This window comes from Bicyclus anynana, chromosome 4 (genome assembly GCF_947172395.1).
Source record: "Bicyclus anynana chromosome 4, ilBicAnyn1.1, whole genome shotgun sequence".
Classification (NCBI taxonomy): domain Eukaryota; kingdom Metazoa; phylum Arthropoda; class Insecta; order Lepidoptera; family Nymphalidae; genus Bicyclus; species Bicyclus anynana.
Window position 1 is genome coordinate 7,354,716 of NC_069086.1, and position 24,186 is coordinate 7,378,901.

General features: G+C 36.4%; 2 protein-coding genes across 3 annotated transcripts in view; one reads left to right on the forward strand and one right to left on the reverse strand.

The window, feature by feature from the left end:
* The window catches only part of LOC112047282 (uncharacterized), a 28,032-nt gene extending 13,834 nt beyond the window's left edge, over positions 1–14,198 (forward strand). The window contains exons 8-18 of one of the 2 annotated variants that reach the window (XM_024084353.2): positions 4,742–4,906; positions 4,983–5,148; positions 6,487–6,630; positions 6,919–7,131; positions 7,330–7,564; positions 7,993–8,130; positions 8,263–8,382; positions 9,048–9,240; positions 9,733–9,975; positions 12,370–12,558; positions 13,468–14,198. In XM_024084353.2, coding sequence (XP_023940121.1) covers positions 4,742–4,906; positions 4,983–5,148; positions 6,487–6,630; positions 6,919–7,131; positions 7,330–7,564; positions 7,993–8,130; positions 8,263–8,382; positions 9,048–9,240; positions 9,733–9,975; positions 12,370–12,558; positions 13,468–13,638 — 1,977 coding nt within the window. In that variant the 3' untranslated portion in view covers positions 13,639–14,198. The remainder of the gene's footprint in view (positions 1–4,741; positions 4,907–4,982; positions 5,149–6,486; positions 6,631–6,918; positions 7,132–7,329; positions 7,565–7,992; positions 8,131–8,262; positions 8,383–9,047; positions 9,241–9,732; positions 9,976–12,369; positions 12,559–13,467) is intronic. The other variant, XM_024084355.2, reaches the window with a different exon arrangement.
* A 4,348-nt stretch (positions 14,199–18,546) lies between these two features.
* On the reverse strand, positions 18,547–23,610 carry LOC112047323 (COP9 signalosome complex subunit 6). The gene is made up of 6 exons (XM_024084410.2): positions 23,208–23,610; positions 22,773–22,904; positions 22,405–22,556; positions 21,625–21,790; positions 20,647–20,840; positions 18,547–19,972 (listed from the first exon to the last, which is right to left on the reverse strand). The coding sequence occupies exons 1-6, from the start codon at positions 23,446–23,448 to the stop codon at positions 19,832–19,834; spliced, it is 1,026 nt and encodes a 341-aa protein (XP_023940178.1). The 5' UTR covers positions 23,449–23,610; the 3' UTR covers positions 18,547–19,831.
* Positions 23,611–24,186: the final 576 nt, after the last annotated feature.

A 24,186-nucleotide genomic window follows, 5' to 3' on the forward strand; every position in this document is an offset into this window, starting at 1 on the left:
CATCATCTACTTTACCTTATCCCACTAAAGTGGGCTTGGCAAGATATCGCACTACCCCTGTAAAAAAGACGTAACTACACTTGCGTCAAAAATGTTTTATTACGTAAATAAATCGAGCATAATGATTTACACCTTCTGTCAAAATATCGTGAAGCTATCGATAAAAATGAAGGAATAAATGCAAAAATACTAAAATTTTACGACTTTAGAAAACATAAAATTCCAGCATAAAATAGAGGTATGGATATTTACATTTATTTCGCTTTACAATTATACCGTTCTTAAAGTCATACTTATGTTTACGTAAATTTTAAAAGAAGATTTACAAGAAAATGTTTAACGCAAATAAACTTAAATACTTGTTCCTATATTTTACAATCTTGGACTATTGTGTAATTCTAATTACTTATTTCTTTTACGAAAAATTTAGCTGATAGTTTATGTGTGATTATTGTTACATACTTTCCACCCGGCAAAACTTCACAATGCGTAAAGTGTAGTTTCAGTTATTTCTTTATTACACGAAACATTTCATATCTTATTTTGGGTAATTTTGAATTTATGCTCTAAAAAAATTAAGAATGTGTTCGTGTAGTTAAAATGAAGTAAAAAATAAACTACTTTTAGTGTCGTAAAAAATACTTATTCGATGTATTGCATCTAACAATACAAGGCACGCAACAGTAGTACCTACACCACTCGCGGCTCGCTATCGCTCGTCGGTTAGTTTAGTACGATTATTAGATAACAGTTACGAAGAATTAGAGGAGCCATTTTCATCAGATGTTTCAGAGTATATTCCTGAAACTGATTCATTCGATTCTGATGAAAATATCTCTGCTGAAAATGCACATAAAAGACGCAGGAAACGTAAGAAGCCAAATTTTCAATATACTCAAAATATTGAAAATATATGTGGTCAAATATTTGCACTAAAAGCGATGCTGACGTGATATTAAAGCCTCCAATAAGTGGAGATCCTGAAGCAGGTAGTCCAAAATCATCTGTTGATGTCATTATGTCTACACCGCCCTCATCACGTCTTGCTATTACAAAGATAAGTACCCCAGATTCATTCAAAGAGATTTTAAGAACTGTACGATGTCAACCTAAAGAAAATAAACTGAATGAGTATACAGCTGTCGTAGATGAATCGAAAGAAAAACAGATTATTTGTTTGACCTCCAAGCAAAATAGATATTACCTCCGGACACGAAAAGACACCAAATATTATGAGAAATTTCATATTGTAGCGTCAATTTCTACAATATACAATAGTTACCACATTAATGTTGATCATATTGAAAATGATAATAGTATGTTTGATGTCACTGAAAGGAGTACCCTTTACTGCGAAAACATAAAACCTTTGAATCAAAATCTTCGAATACCGTCGTCATCGAATTCCAATGAGGATTCAGCACAATCTACACAGATTAACTTTATCGCATTACAGTTCACGGTGTATCTTAATGATGAAAATACTTTTTAAGACAATTAACAAAAAGTCACAAAAGAGTCGTAAAAGAGTTAGATATGAAAGTTTGTGGCAAGTAAACAAAAATAAACTATTGAAAAATTCTGGAAAACGTTACCATTCTAAATCTGCTAAAAAGGAAATATAACGAAAGAAAATAGGTGATCCATGTACATGTAAAAAAAAGTGCACCGAAAAAATTGATCAATCAGAAAGAAAACTTGCGTTCGAAAGCTACTGGCAGTTAGCTAATCATGAGCGTCAGTGAGATTATATTTTAAAATACGTTAAAGGGAAACCATCACGTGTTGCTCTAGTAAGCTCGAACAAACCTTGATTGCAGATGTTACTCCAGCATCCGAGAGATAGTACTATAATATATTTACTACAAAATTTAATATTGGCTTCTTCCAGCCAAAAAATGATTTGTGCGAAACTTGCAGCTTATACGACCAGGCTGATTCTGAAAAAACTGAACAGTTGAAAGAAGAATATTAAAAGCACATACAAAATAAGGAGCTTATAAGAAAAATTAAAATCCAAGAAAAAGAAGAATTATTTCCTAATTAGGTCCTAAAGAAAACGCTGTTTTGATTTGGAAAAAGTATTAAACTTATCGCAATCAGAGGTTGGAGTTTTCCATTATAAACGCAAGTACCCAGTGTTTAATTACACAGTATATAACATATTGACAAAAAGTAGTCATTGTTATGTTTGGCATGCCCAAATAGCAAAAAAAGGTGCCAATGAAATTGCCAACTGTCTATGGTGTTATCTACAAGGTGAAGCTGCGAAAGGAATCAAAGTAATTTCTTTTTATTCGGATAACTACACTGGACTTAAAGATGCTTGGAGGCCGTTGGATCAGCTTCCACCTTCACACAGGAAGTAAAACTATAAGAAATGTAAACAGTAATTGTTATCAATTGTAAATTATAATACTGTATGACTTTTTCAAAAGAGCAACTGTTGACTTTCTTGCCGGTATCTTCTCAGCAGAACCTGCCTTCCGAATCGGTGGTAGAATCTTTAAAAATAGTCAACTGACGTGTCAAAAGTGCTTGTAAACTAAGCCTACTTGAAATAAATGATTTTTGATTTGATTTGGACAAAATCGTAATCGGTTTGTTTTTGCACTGTATATTCACGCATCTAAAGCATTAGGTATAAAAATTTCGCACAGATTTTTACAGGAAGGTCATACTCAAAATGATGGTGGCTCGATGCACGTACTCTATATTCCTGAAGAAATATATGCAATCATTCGAAATGCAAAAGTACAAGGGAAAAATACAACGTCAATGAAATGACTTAAGACATTTTTTTCGTTTTCAAAAAGCTTGTAGCCAACAATAAAAACTGGGAAAAAGATAACTTCGGAAATAAAGTGAGTTGGAGTAAAGTTAAAGATATTTCGGCAGATCCTCAATGTCCGGGGAAATTGCAAATAAAATATGCATTCGATGATGAGACACCAATAATTGTAGACACAAATAGAAGCGGAGAGTCACGAGAAAAAATGAGCTGCATGCAGCGAGCCTTTTGAAACACATCAGGCATTAATGCAATTATACGATGCGCCGCTACCGATACCTGAAAAAATATACAAAGACTTGATGAGTCTATGTAAATATAATTATATACCTCCACACTACCAGACGTTTTATAACAGTTCAAGTACTCAATCTGCTGCCACCGAGTCCGATTCCGAAGTTGAGGATAATGAAGGTTAATAAAAATATCACTATTCTTGATTAAGCTGATTATGGATGTAATAAACATTTCTTTAAAAATAATAAAAACTTAATAATAACCCTGTTTATTTTCATTTCCTCTAAATAAATTTTGTCCCTATATTTATAGTTTTGACTTAAATACACGCACATAATAGACTATTTACTGTAAGAAGTAGGTATTACATGATACAAATTGAATATTCAGTTCCTTTCCGCATAATAAAAGCTATATTTTTAAATACACTAACTATTCTAAAATAAATGGCTCCCTGGAAATACGTAACTCTATGTACAAAAAAGGATTTTCCGTTAAATAACAGCGTGATTATACTTACAACTCTAGATTATAATTAAAAATAGGAGAGTATAAAGCCGTAAGTAGAGATAAATTAGTTCATATATTTCAAAACACATAACAAAAAAGCAGTATTTGTAGTTACTCCTGCAAATGTTCTTTATGTTTTGTGGAATACCGATGTAACCGTATTTTTTTAGAATATCTCGAAGTACATCAAGCCGTTCCTAAATTAAATAACACGCGTAGTTGAAGGCAACTGTGACCTACGATTTTCTCTTTGAATCTTTTTTGTAGAACTCATAAAAAATATATAGGACAGTTTTTTTTAGCTCCTGAAAAGTTGGTGAAAATAACTTACTTCCTTTTTCCAGGAATAGTGCGATATGTCAATCTCCTTCATTCGGCTTCAATTACTCGTCAACTCGGCATATTACTCGTCAACTTAACATCTCTCCTTTTGACTTATGGGAGGCTTCGGCCGTGGCTAGTTACCATCCTACCGACAAAGACGTACCGCCAAGCGATTTAGCGTTTCGATATGATGTCGTGTAGAAACCGAAAGGGGTGTGGATTTTACCGCCAAGCGATTTAGCGTTTCGATATGATGTCGTGTAGAAACCGAAAGGGGTGTGGATTTTTTATCCTCCTCCTAACAAGTTAGCCCGCTTCCATCTTAGATTGCATTATCACTTACCATCAGGTGAGATTGTAGTGAAGGGCTAACTTGTTAAGTATAAAAAATAAAAAACTTCCTTTATACACACTCCAACCATATATTCTTTGGCATTCGTCTCCTCTTGTGCCCTTGTACTTGCAAACATAGCATTTCTAAATATTAAAAATGTTCACTACTAAAGATAGCGAGAATTTCTTTCTGCAATTATTACAACTGCAAAAATTAAAACAGTTACTTACACAAACACAGAAACTTTCACGTTTATTATGTTAGTTGCACACTAACATAATAAACGTGAAAGTGTTATTTTACTTGTTATAAAAATAAGAAATTTTAAAGTTTCTTCTTCTTCTTAAGGTGCCTCTCCGACTAGCGAAGGTTGGCAGTCAGTTTCTTGAACTCGTCTCAATCCTTCGCGAGGCGAAATAATTGTGCGGCGCTCGCGATCCCGGTCCACTCTCTGAGACTTTTCCATACTGACGACTAGGGAAAATAGTGCAGTGGTTTCCCGTCGCCTTCTGTTTAAAGTTTATGTAAATCGAAATATTTTTTAGGAATCCTTAACAATGTTCATGATGCCAGAACTTCTGCCTGCTATGCTTTCCGTAGAGGCACTAGAAGACAACGAAGTTTTAAAAGTAGAGGGAGTTAGGATGTTTAGCAGAATTAGTAACAAAAGGCAGAAAGACAATATTGAACTTCTAGATGAACCCAAAACTGTAAGTATAATAGAAATTTCTCAATGAGACAGTTACTGGTACAAATTCACTACTATAGTATTATTGAAACTTGCAGGTAACCGTATGTTTAATGGATCCCGAAGATTACAGCGCCTTACCACTAAGCCAATTGGAAGAGGACAACATCCTTCGAGAACTAAACAAATGTCTATTAGCATTTCAACAAACGCCTATGAAAAGCCGCGAAATTCAAAAACTTGAACGACGACTGTCCCCTATTGGTAAGAAGTTAGTTATGATTGATTAACAAACAAAATGATCTTTTTTCTTAAAATTACGCATACAAATGAATGAAATTATGGACTTAATGCCCGACTTATCTCATTTAATAGAAGGAATTCTTCAGTTTATACTAAGTACTACCTTAGGTAACTACGGTAGCCAATTATGGAGACCGTTTTACGAGTATGTAGTGTGATATTGTAGGCTCTGGTTCTATTAGGTATTCATCATTAACAGTCGATGGACGTCCACTGTTGGACATAGGTCTCTTGCATAGACTTCCAAACACCATAGTTTCGAGCCGCCAGCATCCAGCGGCTTCCTGCAACCCTCTTGATGTATTCGTTCCACCTATGAACCACCATTCACCACCGTAACTTTGATGAACTAAATGACATGTAACAATTTAATTATTAATCTTGACAAAACAAAAATTATGACATATGCAAATAGACGTAATAAATTACAATTAGACATTAATTATTTAGGTAAAAAAATTTCCGAAACAACACATACTAAATTTTTAGGTCTCGATATTGATGACAGTCTTAATTGGAGGAAACACATAGACAATTTATGTTTAAAGCTAAGCCGATTTTCATATGCATTATATATGTTGTCCAAGGTAGTTAACCAGTCAGCAGTAATTGTAGCGTACAATGCCTACGTAACAGCTACTATACGATATGGAATTATTTTCTGGGGTAATTCTTATGACCGAGACAGAGTATTTAAAGCCCAAAAGAAATGTATACGATCCATATGCCGTTTGAAACCCACAGATTCCTGCAAGCCATATTTTGATAAATTTAAAGTTCTAACCTGTCCATGTTTATACATTTACGAGGTTTTAGTATTTGTCAAATTACATAAACACCTATTTAAATATTCAGATAAAGAACGGAGGAAAAACAAAATCTGTTTCACTCATCATAATACTTCATTATATGGCAATAGCATTTTTCATATGGCACCTCTAATTTACAACAAATTACCAGCAAAATTGGCTGATAGAAATTTAAGTGTTGCTTTATTTAAAATTAAAATCAAAGAACTATTGTTAAAAAAACGGTATTACACTATCAAAGACTATTTAACTGACAAACAATAATAATTAACGTATAACGGACATAATAATAAATTAATAATTTTAACATCATAGTCATTAAGTAAATTTCAATAATTATAGTGTATTATAGACAATGTAATTTAGTTATAAGATTATTTTTAAATTTGCATGCTATTTTGTAGCAAATTGTATGCCAACATTTATATCAAGATCTGTACTTAACAATTTGCAAATAAAGAATTATGAATTATGAACTTGTAATTTTCAGGAGAGTCGTTTAGCCAGACGCCAGAAGTGGAAACCACAGTAATGATAAAACAGGCATCATCCTGTAGTACACTAAACAGTATCGGCAGTAGAAGCCCTTCCCCGCAAAATTACAGTGCAACAGCCCTCAATCTTAATGATCCAAGTAAGCAAAGATTCTCGTACGAAGTAAGCCGAACACAACAAAACAAAAAAAAATCAAATACAACAATCTCTATTAATTCAGAAACCAGAAACAAACCTACATGCTTATTTTCAAACTCCATGGTAAGGGGTCGATCAAAACTAAGTTTTTAAATGCGGGGTCGCCGAGGAAACAAAATCATCAGGAAGAATGTAATCTACTGAATGATCCTCTACAGAACTCTACCACCTAAACAATTAGTATGTAAGCAAAACATGATTATAATTACATACAAATCAACATTTTCAGGTGTGGAATTACAAAAACGCAAATGCTGGCTTTCGCCTGACGGCGGTACGTTGAACAACCGACGAGGCAGATTCATAGTGCTCGGCTCCTCTGGGGAGTGTCTACCCGTCACTAGAGGTTCGGGACTCTCGAACACGCAAGAGGACAGCCTGTATTCTAGTTGCAACTCCAGTGACGACGAATTTCATAGTGCCAATGATAGTTTTGATTACGGTGAGTTTAAACTGATATTGCCTTAATCAGAATAGTTTGTGAGGATTCTTATGTTCCATAGATACAAGCACTTAAAATTGAAATAAAGAACAGGAACAAATAACTATATCATTTATACTGAAACTGCTAGGGAACATGAATTTTGCAGTATAAAATAGGAAGTTAAATTGATCAGTTTCTTTATTGTTTCATTTACAGGCAGCGAAGACGAAGGCAGAGGAGAAAGCGCGCGACCAAATTCATTCCAATATTCCAAAGATTTATCCACGGAAGAAAGAAGGATGAGTTTCGCCGATCGCCTCAGAGAGGCATTACGGAGAGAGGCGGAAAATTCATGCACCACAAGTACGACCGGTGACTGGTCTACGGACAGTTCTAGTTACGCTGTCGGAATAAGCATATCCGGAGCTGAAGTCAACGACAATGATATTAGGTGAGTAACTAGTCAGAATAACAGGAAGAATGTTTAGTTTCAAAATAACTTTTTATATTAACTAATAGTTGACGAAACAAATAGATGGCCCACCTAATGGTTCATTTAAGAACATCTTTCGTCTAAAACAGAGCAATATTTACACGTAACACACGCTCATGTCCTAACTACGCACTACTTTGCGCCTATTGACATCAGGCATAGGTTTTTAGTCTCATGTGCCTATTAACAACGGCAACCACAGCCTTCAAATCAGATTACGGCAAGCTTGCTGATAGAAAGAGCAATATCTTTATCCTCTATCTATTTGCTAGAGCAACATAGGTACGGAATTATTAAAAATAAAGTCAAAATAAAAATATTCTATTAATATTTCGAAGCCCGACTCAAGATTTTCGCTTCACTGAATTAAACAATTTCTGTTCCAGGGTAAAACGTGGCGGGTCTGTAGGTTTTGTATTAACAGAGAAAGATAATCTAGAAAATGGTAACCAACCACCGAGGCGGCTTCTATCTAGAAAAGAGACAGGAAATAGTTCAAAATACAGCTTTAGTACTGAATATACGTGAGTATCTATTTTTCTTATTATGCTTTTCAGATTCTACATCTTTGTCCATCCATGGTTTATTCGTTGATTTTCTATAGTTGGTATCGGTACCTTACACAGTAAGTAACATAAGTGTATTCTTCTTTTCAGGTCAGAATTAGAAGAGGTTTATGAGCAATTTAACCAGTGGCTGAACGATCCAATCGTTGATAAGGAAAACACAGAAAACAAAAACAGAGAACTGGACTCTCGTGATTTAGCTGTGATAAGGTATCCAAACTATAACTATTATTTAGCTTTACTAGAAAATTAAAATACTTAGCCCAGTGAATATGACCTCTGCCTTCGATTAGGAGGGCGTAAGTCCGAATCCGGTCTGGGGCGTGCACTTCCAACTTTCAGTTAATGTGCATTTAAGAAGGTAAATATCATGTGTCTAAAACAGTGAAGGAAAAACATCGTAAGGAAACCTGCATACCATTGAACTTTCTTGATTTTCTAAGTATGTAAAGTCTGCAAATAGCATTTGACCAGCGTAGTGAATTATTAGCCTAAGCCTATCAATCTCAGAGGAAACTCGTGCTCCGAATATGGGTTGTTAATGCCGAAGTAGCAATAGGCACATAGTTCGAAGAGCCGATGGACTTTGGGATCTCAAGGTGATGGAATGGCGACCCCGCGCCAGAAAGCGCAGTGTTAATCGACCCCCCAGTAGGACTGAGGATATTAAGCGGATTGCAGGAAGCCGCTGGATGATGGTGGTTCAAAATCGTTTTGTTCGGAAGTTCATGCAAGAGGCCTATGTTCAGCAGCAGACGTCCATCGGTTGTTAATGATGATTATAAAATCTAGAACTTATGACCAATGCCTACGATAAAGCAACTGTGCTTTTCTGCTACTCTAGTAGAGATGTCGAAGTTCCACTTCATTTACAGATTCGCCGGGTCGCTTTTAAAGCGAACGCTAAGCGAATCAATGGCGAGTGTGACATGCGGAGCCGGTGCTGATGCTGCAGAGCTATATGGGCGCGATACACGCGATAGAATGGCGCCTCGTAGCCTCGCTCTAGCCGCTCGCTCTCTGTCACTGGAACTGGCAAGACATCGACACCGACTCGCCGCACATTTGGTATGTAAATGCTTTAATTATTGAATTTTTGGACATAACAACTAAACACAAACAAATTCACATCCCCAGAAATAAAACAATGTATATTTAGTGGTAGATTGCCGTTACTATTTACCGGTTGAAAACTTGATTATTTATGGAAACTAAAATGTAGTACCACCTAATATCATGGCAAAACTACCTATTTATTAAGTAAGGATGCGCATCTTGTTATCTTTGCTTTTTTACTGTAATTCTTTTTTCAATTGTTACATAGGCACGGTTGTGTTGTTCGACTAACGCAATAGACTAATATATTGGATATTTGAAAAATCACTATCCTTTAATCGATCGACGATCGATGCATTAGGCAATAATTAAGTACCTAAATTATCAGTTTTGAATTGGAACTTCCAGTAATTAAGCATATTAAAAACCAAGATACTAACGCTGTACCTAGTAAGTACATTCAAATCCTTTAACAAAAAATTACATAATGGTGTATTTTGACAGAAACGTAAAGTAAGAGAATCGATACCAGAAGATGTGTTAGAAAACACGAGTGCCAATCGCGATACAGATGACAATGATTGCAACGAAAAGTCATTCAGTTCGTCGACTGAAACGAACTCGACACAGTTCTCAAACCCCGCTGTAAGAAAGAAAAATCTTAACTGGGTTGTAAATATGATAGTCGAGACTATAGAAGAGACTGTCGAATGTGAACCAGTGACTATTAAACTAAAAACGCCCAAGGTCAGAATGTGGTCTCTGCTCGTTCTAAAATCTAAAAACGTCTAAATCAAACTACCAACTAACAATCACATAGTTTGAATGCACTGGTGTTTGCTTGATAATTACAAACCTACCTGTATGTAGCATGTAAAATCAATTAAATTGAACGCACTTCTGGTACACATTACTATTGCCATAAAATGCTAGGATCTAATTGAATTATTATTCTTATACATATCTAAATCAGTAGGTATTATTCTACATAATTAATGGATAGTTTACTATTGCTCGAATCTTTACCCCCATTGTATCTTAAGACTTTATAATAACTACTAGCGGACGCCCGCGACTTCGTCCGCGTAAATTTCGATGTCAACTTTACTACTACCCCTACCCTACCCTACTCCTACCCTACCCTACCACTACCCCAACCCTACCCTACCCAACCCCTACATCTACCCTACCCCTACCCTACCCTACCCCTACCCCTACCCTACTCCTACCCCTACCCTACCCCTACCTTACCTACACCCTACCCCCATCCTACCCCTACCCTACCCGTACCTCTACCCTACAACTACCCTACCTCTACCTCTACCCTACCACTACCCTAAACCCGGCCCTAAACCTACCCTACCCCTACACTACCCCTACGCTTCCCTACCCGTACCCTACCCTATCCTGTAACTTATCTATCTTACTCCTACCCTTAGCAAAATCGGTCCAGTGCTTCGAGAGTGGTGGTATGACCAAGAGAAATAGAGACTTCTATGCTAATAATATAAAGAGGTATAGTTCGTGTGGTTGTAGGAGGTAATCTCTGGATCTACTGGACCGATGTGGAAAATTGTTTTACCAATAGAAAGCTACGTTATTTGCGAGTGTCATAGGCTATGTTTGATCCCCATATTCACACGGGAACAGGAACTACGTAAATGAAAGCGCCGGGCGTCATATAGCGGAATTTCTGCGTCTTTTAGAAATTTTGTATTATCTCCGAAACTATTTAAGTAATTAACATACTGTAAAGGGCAAATCTTATCTCCATAATATCCTTGTGATTATTAAATAATTTATTTTAATAAGGATTGAAGTTTAGTTGTATAAATAATGACGTAAACCTAAGTATATAAAATTAATAATTTTTAAAACACAAAAGGTACTATAACTGCTAATATATAGAAGATAGATATATGGTGTCGCGGACTTTCTTGTAGAACTTTTAAAGATACATAAAGTCTCCATACATTAATTTCAATTTTACACAATAGTTCAGGCAGCGCATGCGAGTAAGTCTGTTTAAAAGGATTTTCAGTCCGACCTGTATGACAAAAACTGTGATAACTTGGCTAATATATATGATACCAATATAAAATATAGCCTATAGCACTCCCCGATAATGTAGCATTCTACTTGTGAAAGAATTTTTAAAATCGGACCAGTAGTTCCGAAGATTACCCCATTTAAAAAATGTGACAAACTTACAAACTTACAAACTTTACCTCTTTATATTATTAGTATAGATTAGATGCTCATTCTGCTGATCTCTTCTAAAACTTGCTGACTGACTAGCAATACTTGTAACTAATTGTGGGTACCTGTAAGTACAATCACTTTTAGCTTTTGCATTTTGCTAATAATTAGGATTATAAGTTTTGATAGACACTTTTTTACTGTTAGGTTGCCGATTGCCATTGGAGACTACTTTTTAAGCTCTTAGATTTTCCCCCTTGTTTAGTTTATAACAAGCAATACTCAGACTCTGTGTGTCTTTTATACTATTGGTATTGGCTAACGCATACCTAAAATCGCGCTTGATGATAAGCGACAATGCAGCATACGGTGAAACCACAGAACATAAATCACTTGAGCCGTGACTAAGCGGGGTGGAACACACTTGTCTAAAAGGCTTATTTACTCTTGACTAGAAGATGTCCACGTCTGGATAAAATATGAACTATATTTCTGTTCTCCTGTAACTAGTGGAAAAAGGTTTGGAGTGAGTACGACAGTTTTCCAGCGGACATGGATCAAACCACGACCTCTCGGTGATGTATCCAGACCATTTACCGCGAAGCAATTGAGGATTCGAACTGGAAGGGCATTTCATATCTAGAAAATACGAATCAGAGGCAAAGCACCAAAAAGTTGTACGCATCCAACGGATATCACACGTAGTAAGGACGTTTAGCCAAGTATAAAAATGTATGGGAATGACATTCACTGATGACAGGTCACGTAATCAATTTGTCGATCGGATCTGTCATTCCCATAAATTTTGTTAGTTTCGAAGCGTTAGTGTTTGTGGAAAGAGAATCGACGTGTTACTTGGTTAAGGTCTACGGGTTTAGGTTACTTCTATGTCTGGCAGTTCTACTGGTAAAAGTGTTGTCAATAACATATATTTGTTTTCAGCTAAACCAGCTGGCTCACAAGATAGTAACGGGAGGCAGTTGCCGCCCCGTCGCCACCGGCAACTGGGGCTGCGGGAGCCGTCAGCGCGGACAGCCGCAACTGAAATTGCTGTTGCAATGGCTGTCGGCTAGCGTGGCCGGCGTACCAGCCCTCATATATTACACGTTCGGGAACGAGCAGTTATTCAAAGTAAGGTTTCAAATGTCACGATGTTTTAGATTTTAAAGTTATCTGATTGCCTGTCCAGAAAATTTACAGAAAATCATCGTTTTTTTGCGGAAAACAAACGAACGAACAGCTTAGCAAATTCGCCCCGCGCGCTCTAGTTCATCCCGTTGCCCAGTTGCGGATTTGCAAATTTGCCGCCAGTAGACTATTGAATTTTTGCAGCCCCTACTAAACTCTGACATTCGATAGGTATCCTGGTTCGCAACCAATACAATTGCCATATAGGTATGGTATCAATAAAATTGTAAGTTTTAATTTTAGTAGGTATAGGACTGTACAGGACGTACAGGACTAAAATATTTACTATTATTACTATTATACATTTATTTATTTATTTTATATTTATAATATTATATCGTTACATTTTCTTTTTTTTTTATTCTTTACAAGTTAGCCCTTGACTACAATCTCACCTGATGGTAAGTGATGATGCAGTCTAAGATGGAAGCGGGCAAACTTGTTAGGAGGAGGATGAAAATCCACACCCTTACGGTACGATGCCGTGAACGCTAAATCGCTTGGCGGTACGTCTTTGCCGGTAGGGTGGTAACTAGCCACGGCCGAAGCCTCCCACCAGCCAGACCCGGACAAATTAAGAAAATCTCAATCTGCCCAGCCGGGGATCGAACCCAGGACCTCCGTCTTGTATATCCACCGCGCATACCACTGCGCCACGGAGGCCGTCAATTTCTGTAGAAGAAAAAGTTTTTTGGGTCAAATTTGCCGCCCCCTTAAATCTGCCGCCCTAGGCTCCAGCCTACTTAGCCTACTGGTAAATCCACCACTGCCGTTGCTCGCATATCATGGGAGTGTCGTCAACGAATTTGCCAAGCTATATAATCTAACGGTAACATATATATTTATTTCCAGCTGGACACCCTAGTAAGGGTGCTAACAGACAGGAAGTGGACAGTGGGGCAGTTGGCGCGCGCGGTCCTGAAGTTCGCGCGACAAACTCTCCACGAGCCGCACGTCATCCCTGACAACCAGACGCTGTTTGACGAACTCATCGGCATTGAGAAAACCCCTGACGATTATTAAAGGCTTTATCATAAATAAAAACGTACAAGTGCGAATCAGGCTCGCGCACGAAGGGTTCCGTACCATTATAAATAACTAGCTGATACCGCGTTTCACCCGCGTACGGTGATAAAATATAGCCTACTACCACTACACTCGCAAATAACGTGGCTACGTGGCTTTCTAGTGGTAAAAGAATTCAAAATCGGTTAAATAGATCCAGAGGTTACAGCCTACAATACCACAATATTACCTCTTTATAATATTAGTAGGTATAGATAACAAGCATAAAAATCATATTGGAGCCCCATAAATATTTATATTATTATGTTTTTAGTATTTTTTTAAATTTTTAATTTTTAATTGTTTAACTATCACGGTTAATGAGATATAGTTTGGTGACAGACGGACAGAAATGAGACAGCATAGTCTTAGTAATAGGGTCTCGTTTTGCCCTTTGTGTACGGAACCCTAAAACGGTAGATTACATGTCGTCAGTGACGTGTACTGTACAGAAGTGTATAAGTTCTACTTATCCTATGACAAAAGAATTAATTTACCTTATTATAAAACCGAAATTTTATGTTTGTTTTACTTTTATCCACCGCTATGGTGTTAAATGTTTGTCCTGTGTCAAAGCGCAGTGTACGCCACTGTATACGATAATAAGCGATAAATAAAAACTTAGCTATTTACTCAAACTGAGCTCAGTTTTGCAAAATATATTGCATAATTCGGTCTATGATGTTGAGTATACGATTCTATTATATTATTTTTAATCTGAAAGCTGAAATCGTTGTCAAGTTTAAAGCCTAAACCTATGATAAATTGAATAAATACACAATGAAAAGTATTTATTCAGTTGAAGTAATAAAAAAATACATTTTTTGATATTTATCGATTGTTATTACGTTTGTTTAATAATGTGACCACAGAACAGAAAAAGCTAAAGCGAACGTTTTTAGCAACCATGTATCCTTGTACGAAAAGTTACTGTATCATAATAAAAGTGTTGCAATTTATTTTCCTTTTTCAATAAAAAATGTTATAACAGCGCGATAAGAATAAATAAATATTTAATAATTACACGTAAAACACTGAAGTTGAATGGATGATTTTTTCATTAATAACGATAGAGTTTTGTAAATTTTTCCTTATTTTAATATTTAACAACTATTCATTTACTAACACTATCACTCACGATATTATTTTCTTTTTTTTTGCAAATAGGTACATCAATCTAGCCCGAGATCAACTATACCATAAAATATATTTTACAGCTCTAAAAACTGCATCAATTTCTTTAAACTTTACTAAATATTTGTGACGGGAAGGGGTAAAAACAGTCAGACAAACAGACAACGAAGTCATCATCCATTTAAGTTTTCCCATTTAGGTGTGGATCCCTAAAAAATATTAAAGTAACTTTTTTGACATTACTCGTACAACCATGGGTATATTTTTTCTATCATTACTAATAATTGACTTATTTATTATAGTAGGTACTTACTCACACAAAAGTATACTCATTAGTCATTACACACAAATCATTTTCTGCGCTCAATACGTCATCTTCTAGATCCAATGCATTTATTTCAACTTTTCTAATATTGATGAATCAATCTAATCTACAATTTATAAATAGTATGTGATTATGGCAGCTGTGTCTTAGGTATATTATACGATGTTTTGTGCAATTTAAGTAGTTGTATCTAAATTAGAAACACTTAAAAGCAATATAAAAAAATATTCGAATTAATATTTTTGTACAAAATTATCAGTACAACTGTGTGTGTATCAATTTATACATTATTGTAGGATTTTTATGAATTTAATATGAATAAACTTGTAAAAAAAACCTATAAATAAATGATTTTAATACATATACTTTAACATAGAATAATATACCTATATAATTTATTATACTTTGAAATCACTTAAGTACAGTAAGGTAACTTAGGACTATCTCACAAAACTGTACTCTAAGGATTGATGGGTTATTGCATAGAAATCATAATGTGCAGATAACGTGGCAGCAATCTTTACACCTCAAAACTCACGAAAAACGTAATCCCTGTAAGGCCATGCATAAATTGTCACACGAATTTCCAGCCATTAAATTAAAAAGCCTAATTTTATCATTATTAAAAATTTATTTAGCAAAGCACTAACAATAATAATAACAAAAGCATATGAACTATGACTTTTGTCATTTTTTTTTTCAAAACACTAATATGATAGGAGGTGGGAGTGTTTTAAATGTGATGTCACCCAATTTAGGAAATCCTCCTCAAGCCTTCCCAAGTCACACAATGTCACACACTGTCTCTTTTCAAAATGTGACGTATATTATGAATGACTGCTAACAAACGAAGGTCTGAGGGTTTACGGGCTCTTATATAGTTTGAAGGTAAAACCATTTCTATAACCAGTGGCGTAGCGTGCCTTGGAGGGGCCCTGTATCAAAATTAGTTGCGGCGGGAAATGAAGGGTAAAGAATTCTCAAAAAAATGCTTGTTTAAAATAAATATGACAGTGACATAATGTATGATATTTCAAACTTTGGGTTCCATTAATCCGGGAAAAAACTGTTATTTTTACTTTTGAATCTACATGTTTTTATGATTTTTCTCGGAAAGCACCAGGTTAAGTGAGATTGTGGATTACATTTTACTAATTTATGCTTTCACACATAAGGGGCTTCATTGATACGGCTGCTACGAATATATTGATAGCTACGCCCCTGTCTATAACCTTGACATTAAGATTTCTAATGTTTTCAAGTCACGATTACATTATCTTCGTTTACACAACTGCACTACAACGAGATAGAACGGTCGTGAGATAGGATAAACATTACGCGATACATTGAAATCGCATAAATAGGAGTATCCTAATCTATTTAAAAACACACGCTAATCTTTTAAACTATCCAGATATTTAAAATATATAATTGTATCGTATGTAAATATATTGCAATTATTGTTATTATTTGTTTGAAAATGTTTGTAATTATTATAATTATAATTGGTAGCGTAGCGTGGTGATCCAAAAATAAAATTAATTGTTTAATTACAAATATTTTAATATAATTTATTTTGGCCTTAGTATTAAGGTAAGCCTACACATTAAAATGGGTATTTTAAGATAAATTATTAAAAAGGCATTTTTCAACAAGGAATTTAATTTGTTAATTTGTTGTTTAATTAATTTGTTGAAATGTTTTAAGACAAGTTTTTATGCTTACATACAAGAAAACATATATACATGACTGCATACATTCATCCTCTGTTTTTAAAGTTAGTTAATAAATAGGTAATAATTATTTCGTAAATTGGTCGAATCTCAGTGAAATTCTAAATGTTACCTACATTTCAGGATATCACTTAATTTTTTAATGAATTACTTACATATGTTTAAATCGTGTCAAGGTTAACGGTATTATACAGGATGTCCCGTAATGAATGACCATTAAAAACTGATTAAGAAAGAAAATTTGAAATTTCCGAAAAAATATATAACTTGTTCACCCTAGGGATTTTTGGAAAACTACTGTAAATTAGTTTTAGATAATTAGGCGGGGTATCTGCCATTTGCGTTTTATCCATTAATTACGGGACAATCTGTATATTCGACTTTTATATATCACCTACGCTATGCTGCTAGCTTTTTACCACAAACTTAATTTTAAGTAGACATAAAACAAGGGGACACGCTTCTACGATGTACGGTAACATGTGTACAGGTCTTAATATGAAAAGGTCTTCCATAGTATGAATCTCTATGTGTCCAAAGTTTGTTCATTTTGTGTAATTAATTGAAGAAACCGAAAAACCAGATGATGCTAATAAAATTATTGCGTCACCTTTGTCTTTTCATTTTAAAAGTAAGATTCAATAGTTCCACTGTCATAGGGCCGGACTCAAAACGTGTTTTTTTTATTCTTTACAAGTTAGCCCTTGACTACAATCTCACCTGATGGTAAGTGATGATGCAGTCTAAGATGGAAGCGGACTAACTTGTTAGGAGGAGGATGAAAATCCACACCCTTATTCGGTTTCTACACGACATCGTACCGGAACGCTAAATCGCTTGGCGGCACGTCTTTGCCGGTAGGGTGGTAACTAGCCACGGCCGAAGTTTGCCACCAGTCAGACCTGGGCCAACTAAGAAAATCTCAATCGGCCCAGCCGGGATCGAACCCAGGACCTCCGTCTTGTAAATCCACCGCGCATACACTGCGCCACGGAGGTCGTCAAAAACGTCCGGAGATAGTGTTGCCAGGTGTCCGGATATCGCCACTCTTAACATAACTCAACACCGAAAGGTTTTGGGGTCGATCCTGCCTGTTCCGTATAGTCGATCTCATATAAGAGCACCCTCATATAAGAGTCGAGATAGCCCAGTGGATATGACCTCTGCCTCCGATTCCGGAGGGTGTAGGTTCGAATCGGGTCTGAAGCACCTTTCATCATCATCATCGTCATCATCATATCAGCCGACGGACGTCCACTGCAGGACATGGGCCTTTTGTAGGGACTTCCAAACATCACGATACTGAGCCACCTGCATCCAGCGAATCCCTGCGACTCGCTTGATGTCGTCAGTCCACCTGGTGGGGGGTCGGCCAACACTGCGCTTACTAGTGCGGGGTCGCCATTCCAGCACCCCAACGTCCATCGGCTCTTCGAACTATGTGCCCTGCCCGAAGCACCTTTGCAGTATTCTAAATTAGCTATCATTATGGATTGAATTTAAAGAAGTCTTCATATAACATCATCATTATCATTTTCTATCAATGGACGTCCAATGCTGGAAATAAACTAGTTCAATCACCACGGTCTATAATTGCATGCAGTCATAAAAAAAGAAAAACTAAAATCTTTAAAGCTCCATAAACATACTGTATTAGCAAATTCAAATCACAAATACTTAATAATCATTTTATTGTTCCTTAAATTTTACATGTTCACTCGGCACAATTATTTAAAAATTTATACAGACACATAAAAACAATAAAACTGGATACAAATTGGCTAATTTTGACATATGTCATGGTAAGAGGGGGATATTGTCGATATACAAACACTCTCAGCATATTTAATTTAGGTACACAGTAACATTTTTGACCAAGTCACACTCTACTAATAAAGTGAGTCCCATTACCCTCCAATTAGCCGGAAAGGACTGTGTGACAATAGACCAACAGGGCGGGGATCGAACCACCACCCCTTGGTGATGAATCCGACCGCTCTTACCATTGAGCTATTGAGGTTAAGTTAGGTTAGGTTACAGAAGGACTTAGGTTCTGGGAAACTCCCCTCTGTATAACCTGATTCAAAACATTATGAGGTCTCGGTACATCGTGCGTTAAGATGCACAATGTAAAATTTTAGTTATCAACGGAGGCGTAGGGACGCGGTGGAGTCTATCCCACCCGCAGTCATATCCGACGTTTATACTGTATTTTATATAGTCCTTTTCATGAAAGAAGTCCGCGGCTAAAACCTGAACTAAACTTGACAGCGCCTTAGACAAGTGACAATAAGACCGCCATTACCAAATGACAACAAGCGCCATTAAGACATTAGTGCCGCGTTTGGGGGACTTTCTTTTCATGAAAAGGACTTTACTACTTGCGCACAGCGACTTTACTACACCCGCAGCTAACTTCAGAGACGTCACAAAGTCTGAATTAGGCTTTAACATCCCTAAGGAGATGGTCTAATTCAGGTCCACTCTTGTACCCTAAATCATTAAAATTTAAAAAATACAAGAATTTTAATAAAATCTAAACAAGTGAATAGATTAACTAAATAAAAAGAAATTAATAAAACGAAAACCCAAGTTTTTGAGATAAATCAAGATGGCGCCCTATAAGCAACTATGACATGATAATTGACAGCAAACGTCAAAACGACTACTGAATTGAAAACGTCATCAATCCGCCATTATAGTGTTGCATTTCTTGGGAAGAAAATGAATTTTATTTCGAAAGAATTATAGTAAATTCGTAGATTTGTATAATCGAAAATAGTTAAAAAAAATATATTTTCTTTTATTTCCGCCAGGGTACAATGACTGATTCTGGGCTCCATACCATTTTGGACCATCTCCTTTGCACCAACTTCAGAGAGGCAAAACTTGATGCCAACTGTAACCATACAATACCCTACCTGCAGCTAAACATTGTTCGGTGCATATCACCGTGCAGCTAGAAGAACAGTCCCCTCATGCGACGACCCATGCCCTGTCTGTCGTACAGCACGTTGAAGCGGTTGACGAGCTGGTTGATCGCGTTGCAGCCCTTCGTGATCGTGCCCAGTGACGTCATCAGCGCCACGTCGTTGCATTGCTGGAAATATTATTTCACGCTTGAGTTTTTTTAATTTTTCTTTTATAACTAACGAAAGGAGGTTTAATTTTTTGAGGACATGTGAGAAAGAAGGTGACATAACATAACGTACTTAACATTACGTGTCATTCTTTGGCACACTACAAAATGCACTAAAAACGACGGAGATGACTGCGGGTAAGAAAGACTTCGTCGCGTCTCTACGCGTCCGCTGGTAACTAAAATTTTGCATTGCGCATCTTAACACACAATGTACCGAAACGTCATAGTGTTTTGAATTGGGTTACACAGAGGTGAGTTTTCGGCATCCGGCAATCCGGGGCATGCACCTACCTACTTTTCAGCTGTGTGCATTTTAAGAAATTAAATATCAGTAAAGGAAGAACATCTTGATTAAACCTGCATACCAGAGAATTTCCTTAATTCTCTGCGTGTGTGAAGTCTGCCAATCCGCATTAAGCCAGCGTGGTGGACTATTGGCCTAACCCCTCTATTTCTGAGAGGAGACTCGAGCTGAGCAGTAAACTAAATATGGGTTAATAACAATGCACTATTCTCACAGATTATACAAAATAAAAAATTTCTTCTCCAATATAGATTTTCGGGGTAAGCAATACCTTTATGCATCTATGAAGTGCACTTAATCATGGAGCAGGAAGCTCTAAATCACTTACATTGTAGAAGTGAGTGCGGAACTGCTGTGAAGTGAGTAGAGGCAGGCGGTTGGCCAGCGCGCGCGCCTCCCGCAGCAGCGCCGGGCGCGGCGGCAGCGTGCCGTCGCGGATGGCGCGCACCGTCGCCAGCACCGCGCGCACCCGCGACACCAGCATCTTGATGGCCGACCGCTGCGCTGTCAGGTGCTCTGCCACTGTGACAATGAGACAAACAATAAACAAACAATAGGGATGATGACAGTTTTTTAAATCGTATATAAATTAAGAGTATGCTAATAGTAAAGCAATTTTGTAAAAGTAACAGGGTATCTGCGATCGTTACTTTCGGAGCTACAGGGATTTAAAAGTTCAGATTTGCGGCGCTGCCACGGATCCCTGAAAAACACCCCATACAAAATGGTACGAATTAATGATGTCCTTGGTACATTTTGATCGTTATATTTGTATGGGCGTTCAAACAAAATTACTAATATCTTTGTTATTTGTGCGTTTATGTTTATACCTAGTTAATATAAAAAATGTCACATTTAATGTAAGGAAGTTAGGTATGAATTTTCATCTAATTACGATAAAAGATTTTTAATAGATTTTGGAATTTTATAATCTTATTTATTTGGCAAATATCCAAACAATCTTAGCTTTTTTATGTAGAAATTAGTTAACATTGACCTTATTTACCCGAATGTATCATAAAAATCAATATATTCAAACCTAGTCGTCATCCCCATTGATTTATGTAACATCATTGATCAGTTCAATCCCCGCCCCCTTGGTCTAGCAGTGCCCGCTATTGTCGTACCCACTCCTTATACAGTCTTTCCCGACTAGTTGAAGGGGAATGGGAATATTGGCCATATATAAAGGATATGGCAAATAATTTTTTTTTTTAAAAACAAAAAACAGAAACCTAGCGAATGTCTAGCAAGGAATCTGTTCAGCGATTTGCCTATGGAACCCCAGCAATATGAACATCCTTACCCAAGCTGTTGAGTGCAGCTTCACCAGACGACACCCTAGCCACATGGTCAACACCAATCCTCTCAGCCTCCTCTGCTGCCAGGGTGTACGACAGAGGTGCAAGCAGCATAGTCGCGCGACCATTGACTACATCTATGACTGACTCGTACAGCACTACTGGCAGTTGCTGTAACAATGGTACAATGGTGAGATAAATATAGTAATATAATGAATTTAGATTTAATTAGGTGGATAACCACCATTTTTTTACAGCACGCATCATAAAATTCATTCTCATCAAATTTTGTCATTGATTTCATGTGATTAATCTAAAAAGGGCACCCTTAACTAAATCTCTTGTTTATCATCATTCATCATATAATCTATAAATTAATAAAAAATTTAATTTCTGTTTGTTACAATTTAGTGCAAAAACTACTTCATGGAGTAACAGGCTTTATATTAAACCTGTATTCAGTAACAATGCAGGTAGCTCTAGTCTATATCCACATATAGTATATATGGAAGTCAGTTGCGTTAGTTACACCATTTTAAACTCGAGAATGGCTGGACTGCTTTGGCTGAAAATTGGTGAAGAGGTAGAGTAGAACCAGGAGGCATAGGATAGGATAATTAGGGTAGGGGTAGGATAGGGATAGCCCTATCATACTCTTACCCTTAGGGGATAGGGTAGGGGTAGGGTAGAGGTAGGTCAGAGGTAAGTAAGAGGTAGGGTATGGGTAGTGTTTTACGCGGATAAAGTCGCGGCATCAGCTAGTTTTAAATAAAAATAATACATACATCTCCCTTAATGCCAGCTGGATTGAGCATTAGCATCACTGGACACTCATTTATGTCACAGATCTGTCTGTGCACAGCAATGTCCCTTTCAGTGGGAGTGTCTCCAGTTGTGTACCAGCCCAGGAAGTCCATGTCAGAGAATACTTGTTTAACTGCAAAAACAAATATTATTTACCAATTAATTTTAACTTTTGTTTTTATAGCATTTTTTACCAAGGAGTTAAAAGTATTAGAGGAAAAATCTACTAGCCAGGCACAGGCAAAATGTTCTTCATTCTGTGAAAGTGAAAATTGACCCTAACAATAAGAATAAATGTATTTAAATTTAAACTTTGGGTATAAATTTATTTTCTACATCTAATACTTACACTGTTCTTCTTTTAAATTGTAATAATCTCTGTCTATAACAATATCACCATCAATGACACTAAATACCAATTCGAAGGAGTTCATAACTTCTATGTTACGACCTTTTTGTTTGCCAATAAGAGCTCCAATCACTGCAAACATAAAAATATAATTTCAACTAAAGTTACACTAATATGCATAAAAGATAATTTATTGTTGACAACTTATAAAGCTTTTCCACCCTACAAAAAAATGTATAATGTAGAGAATGTAAAACAACACTAAGTAAGAGTAAAAAAGGAGTAAGGTTAGTTATCTCAATAACCCTTATAAGGCCAAAGAAAAAAATAAGGCCAAAAATTCATGGCATACTGACAAGCAAATGTAAATAAAGTATAATTGTAGTTGTCGTAATATTAAGTACATTTTAACATACAAAGGCATCCTTATCTCACCTGTCTGGGGCGAACCTTCCTGTGCCCGTAATCTGGTCCAATGTTCAGAAACATTCATTATGACGAGTGGGTGAAGCGAGACCGTAACAGACCCTGATGTAGCAGTCGTTACTACCACGCTCTTGGTGCCAGCGGCGGGGGGTGCTGGGGATGTCGGGTTTGGCAGATCCACCGGTGGACCTGACGAAGCACTCTCTACTTCCACCTCCATTTCAAAATCAATTCGGTCGGCACTCGACATACTTAATTCGAACTTTAGACAACTGTTAAAAAGCACATTCAGTTATTAGAAGAATTTAGTAATTATATTCACAAATAATAATTGTTTTTTTTTTTAATTCAATTTTCAACAAGCAAAACATTGATTTGACTTGACGTTGGTACTTCGGTACTTGGCACTTGACAAATGACATTGACAAGCACTGACCACAGACAAAGAGTATATAATCACAACGTACCACAGAAGTGTTCTTTTTAGGCCAACGTACCAAAGAATTGTATATTTTTACGGCCCGCGATAAAAACGGCTTAGTGCCGTTGACAACACATTTAACAATTTTCTTGTAATCAGTGTTGCCAGAAGGTTACTTTTGTAACCTTTTAGGTGATTTTTTGACTGCATTGGTAACTTTTAGGTTACATTAATAAAAAGGTTACTTTTACGTGATTTTTCGGAATTTTTAGAATTAACTTACAATTTCGTACATCTAAAACAGAACGGTCGTTAAATCAAGAAATGCTGACAAATGCTCAAGAACTCATCGATGTTTCTGTGTCAATCTCACTTTATATGAAGACGTTACAATTGACGTTAGTTGCAGTCACATTGAATTTCTTAAAAAAATCAAGTATGAATTTAAGAAATTAATGTCAATTGTTTTTTAAATTCTTGCTCTTTAATTATATTTTTCTTATCTCACGAGGAAAAGGCAAACAATCGGGGCCTTACTTAAGATGATTCTATTTACGAGTAGAATCT

Coding starts and splice junctions, on each gene's coding strand:
- LOC112047323 (XM_024084410.2), bottom strand. CDS start 23,448: ATGTCGAGTGCCGACCGAATTGATTTTGAAATGGAGGTGGAAGTAGAG. Junction 22,557..22,772: donor CAATTTAAAAGAAGAACAGT/GTAAGTATTAGA, acceptor TTGTTTTTGCAG/TTAAACAAGTATTCTCTGAC. Junction 21,791..22,404: donor CAGCTGGCATTAAGGGAGAT/GTATGTATTATT, acceptor CCATTGTTACAG/CAACTGCCAGTAGTGCTGTA.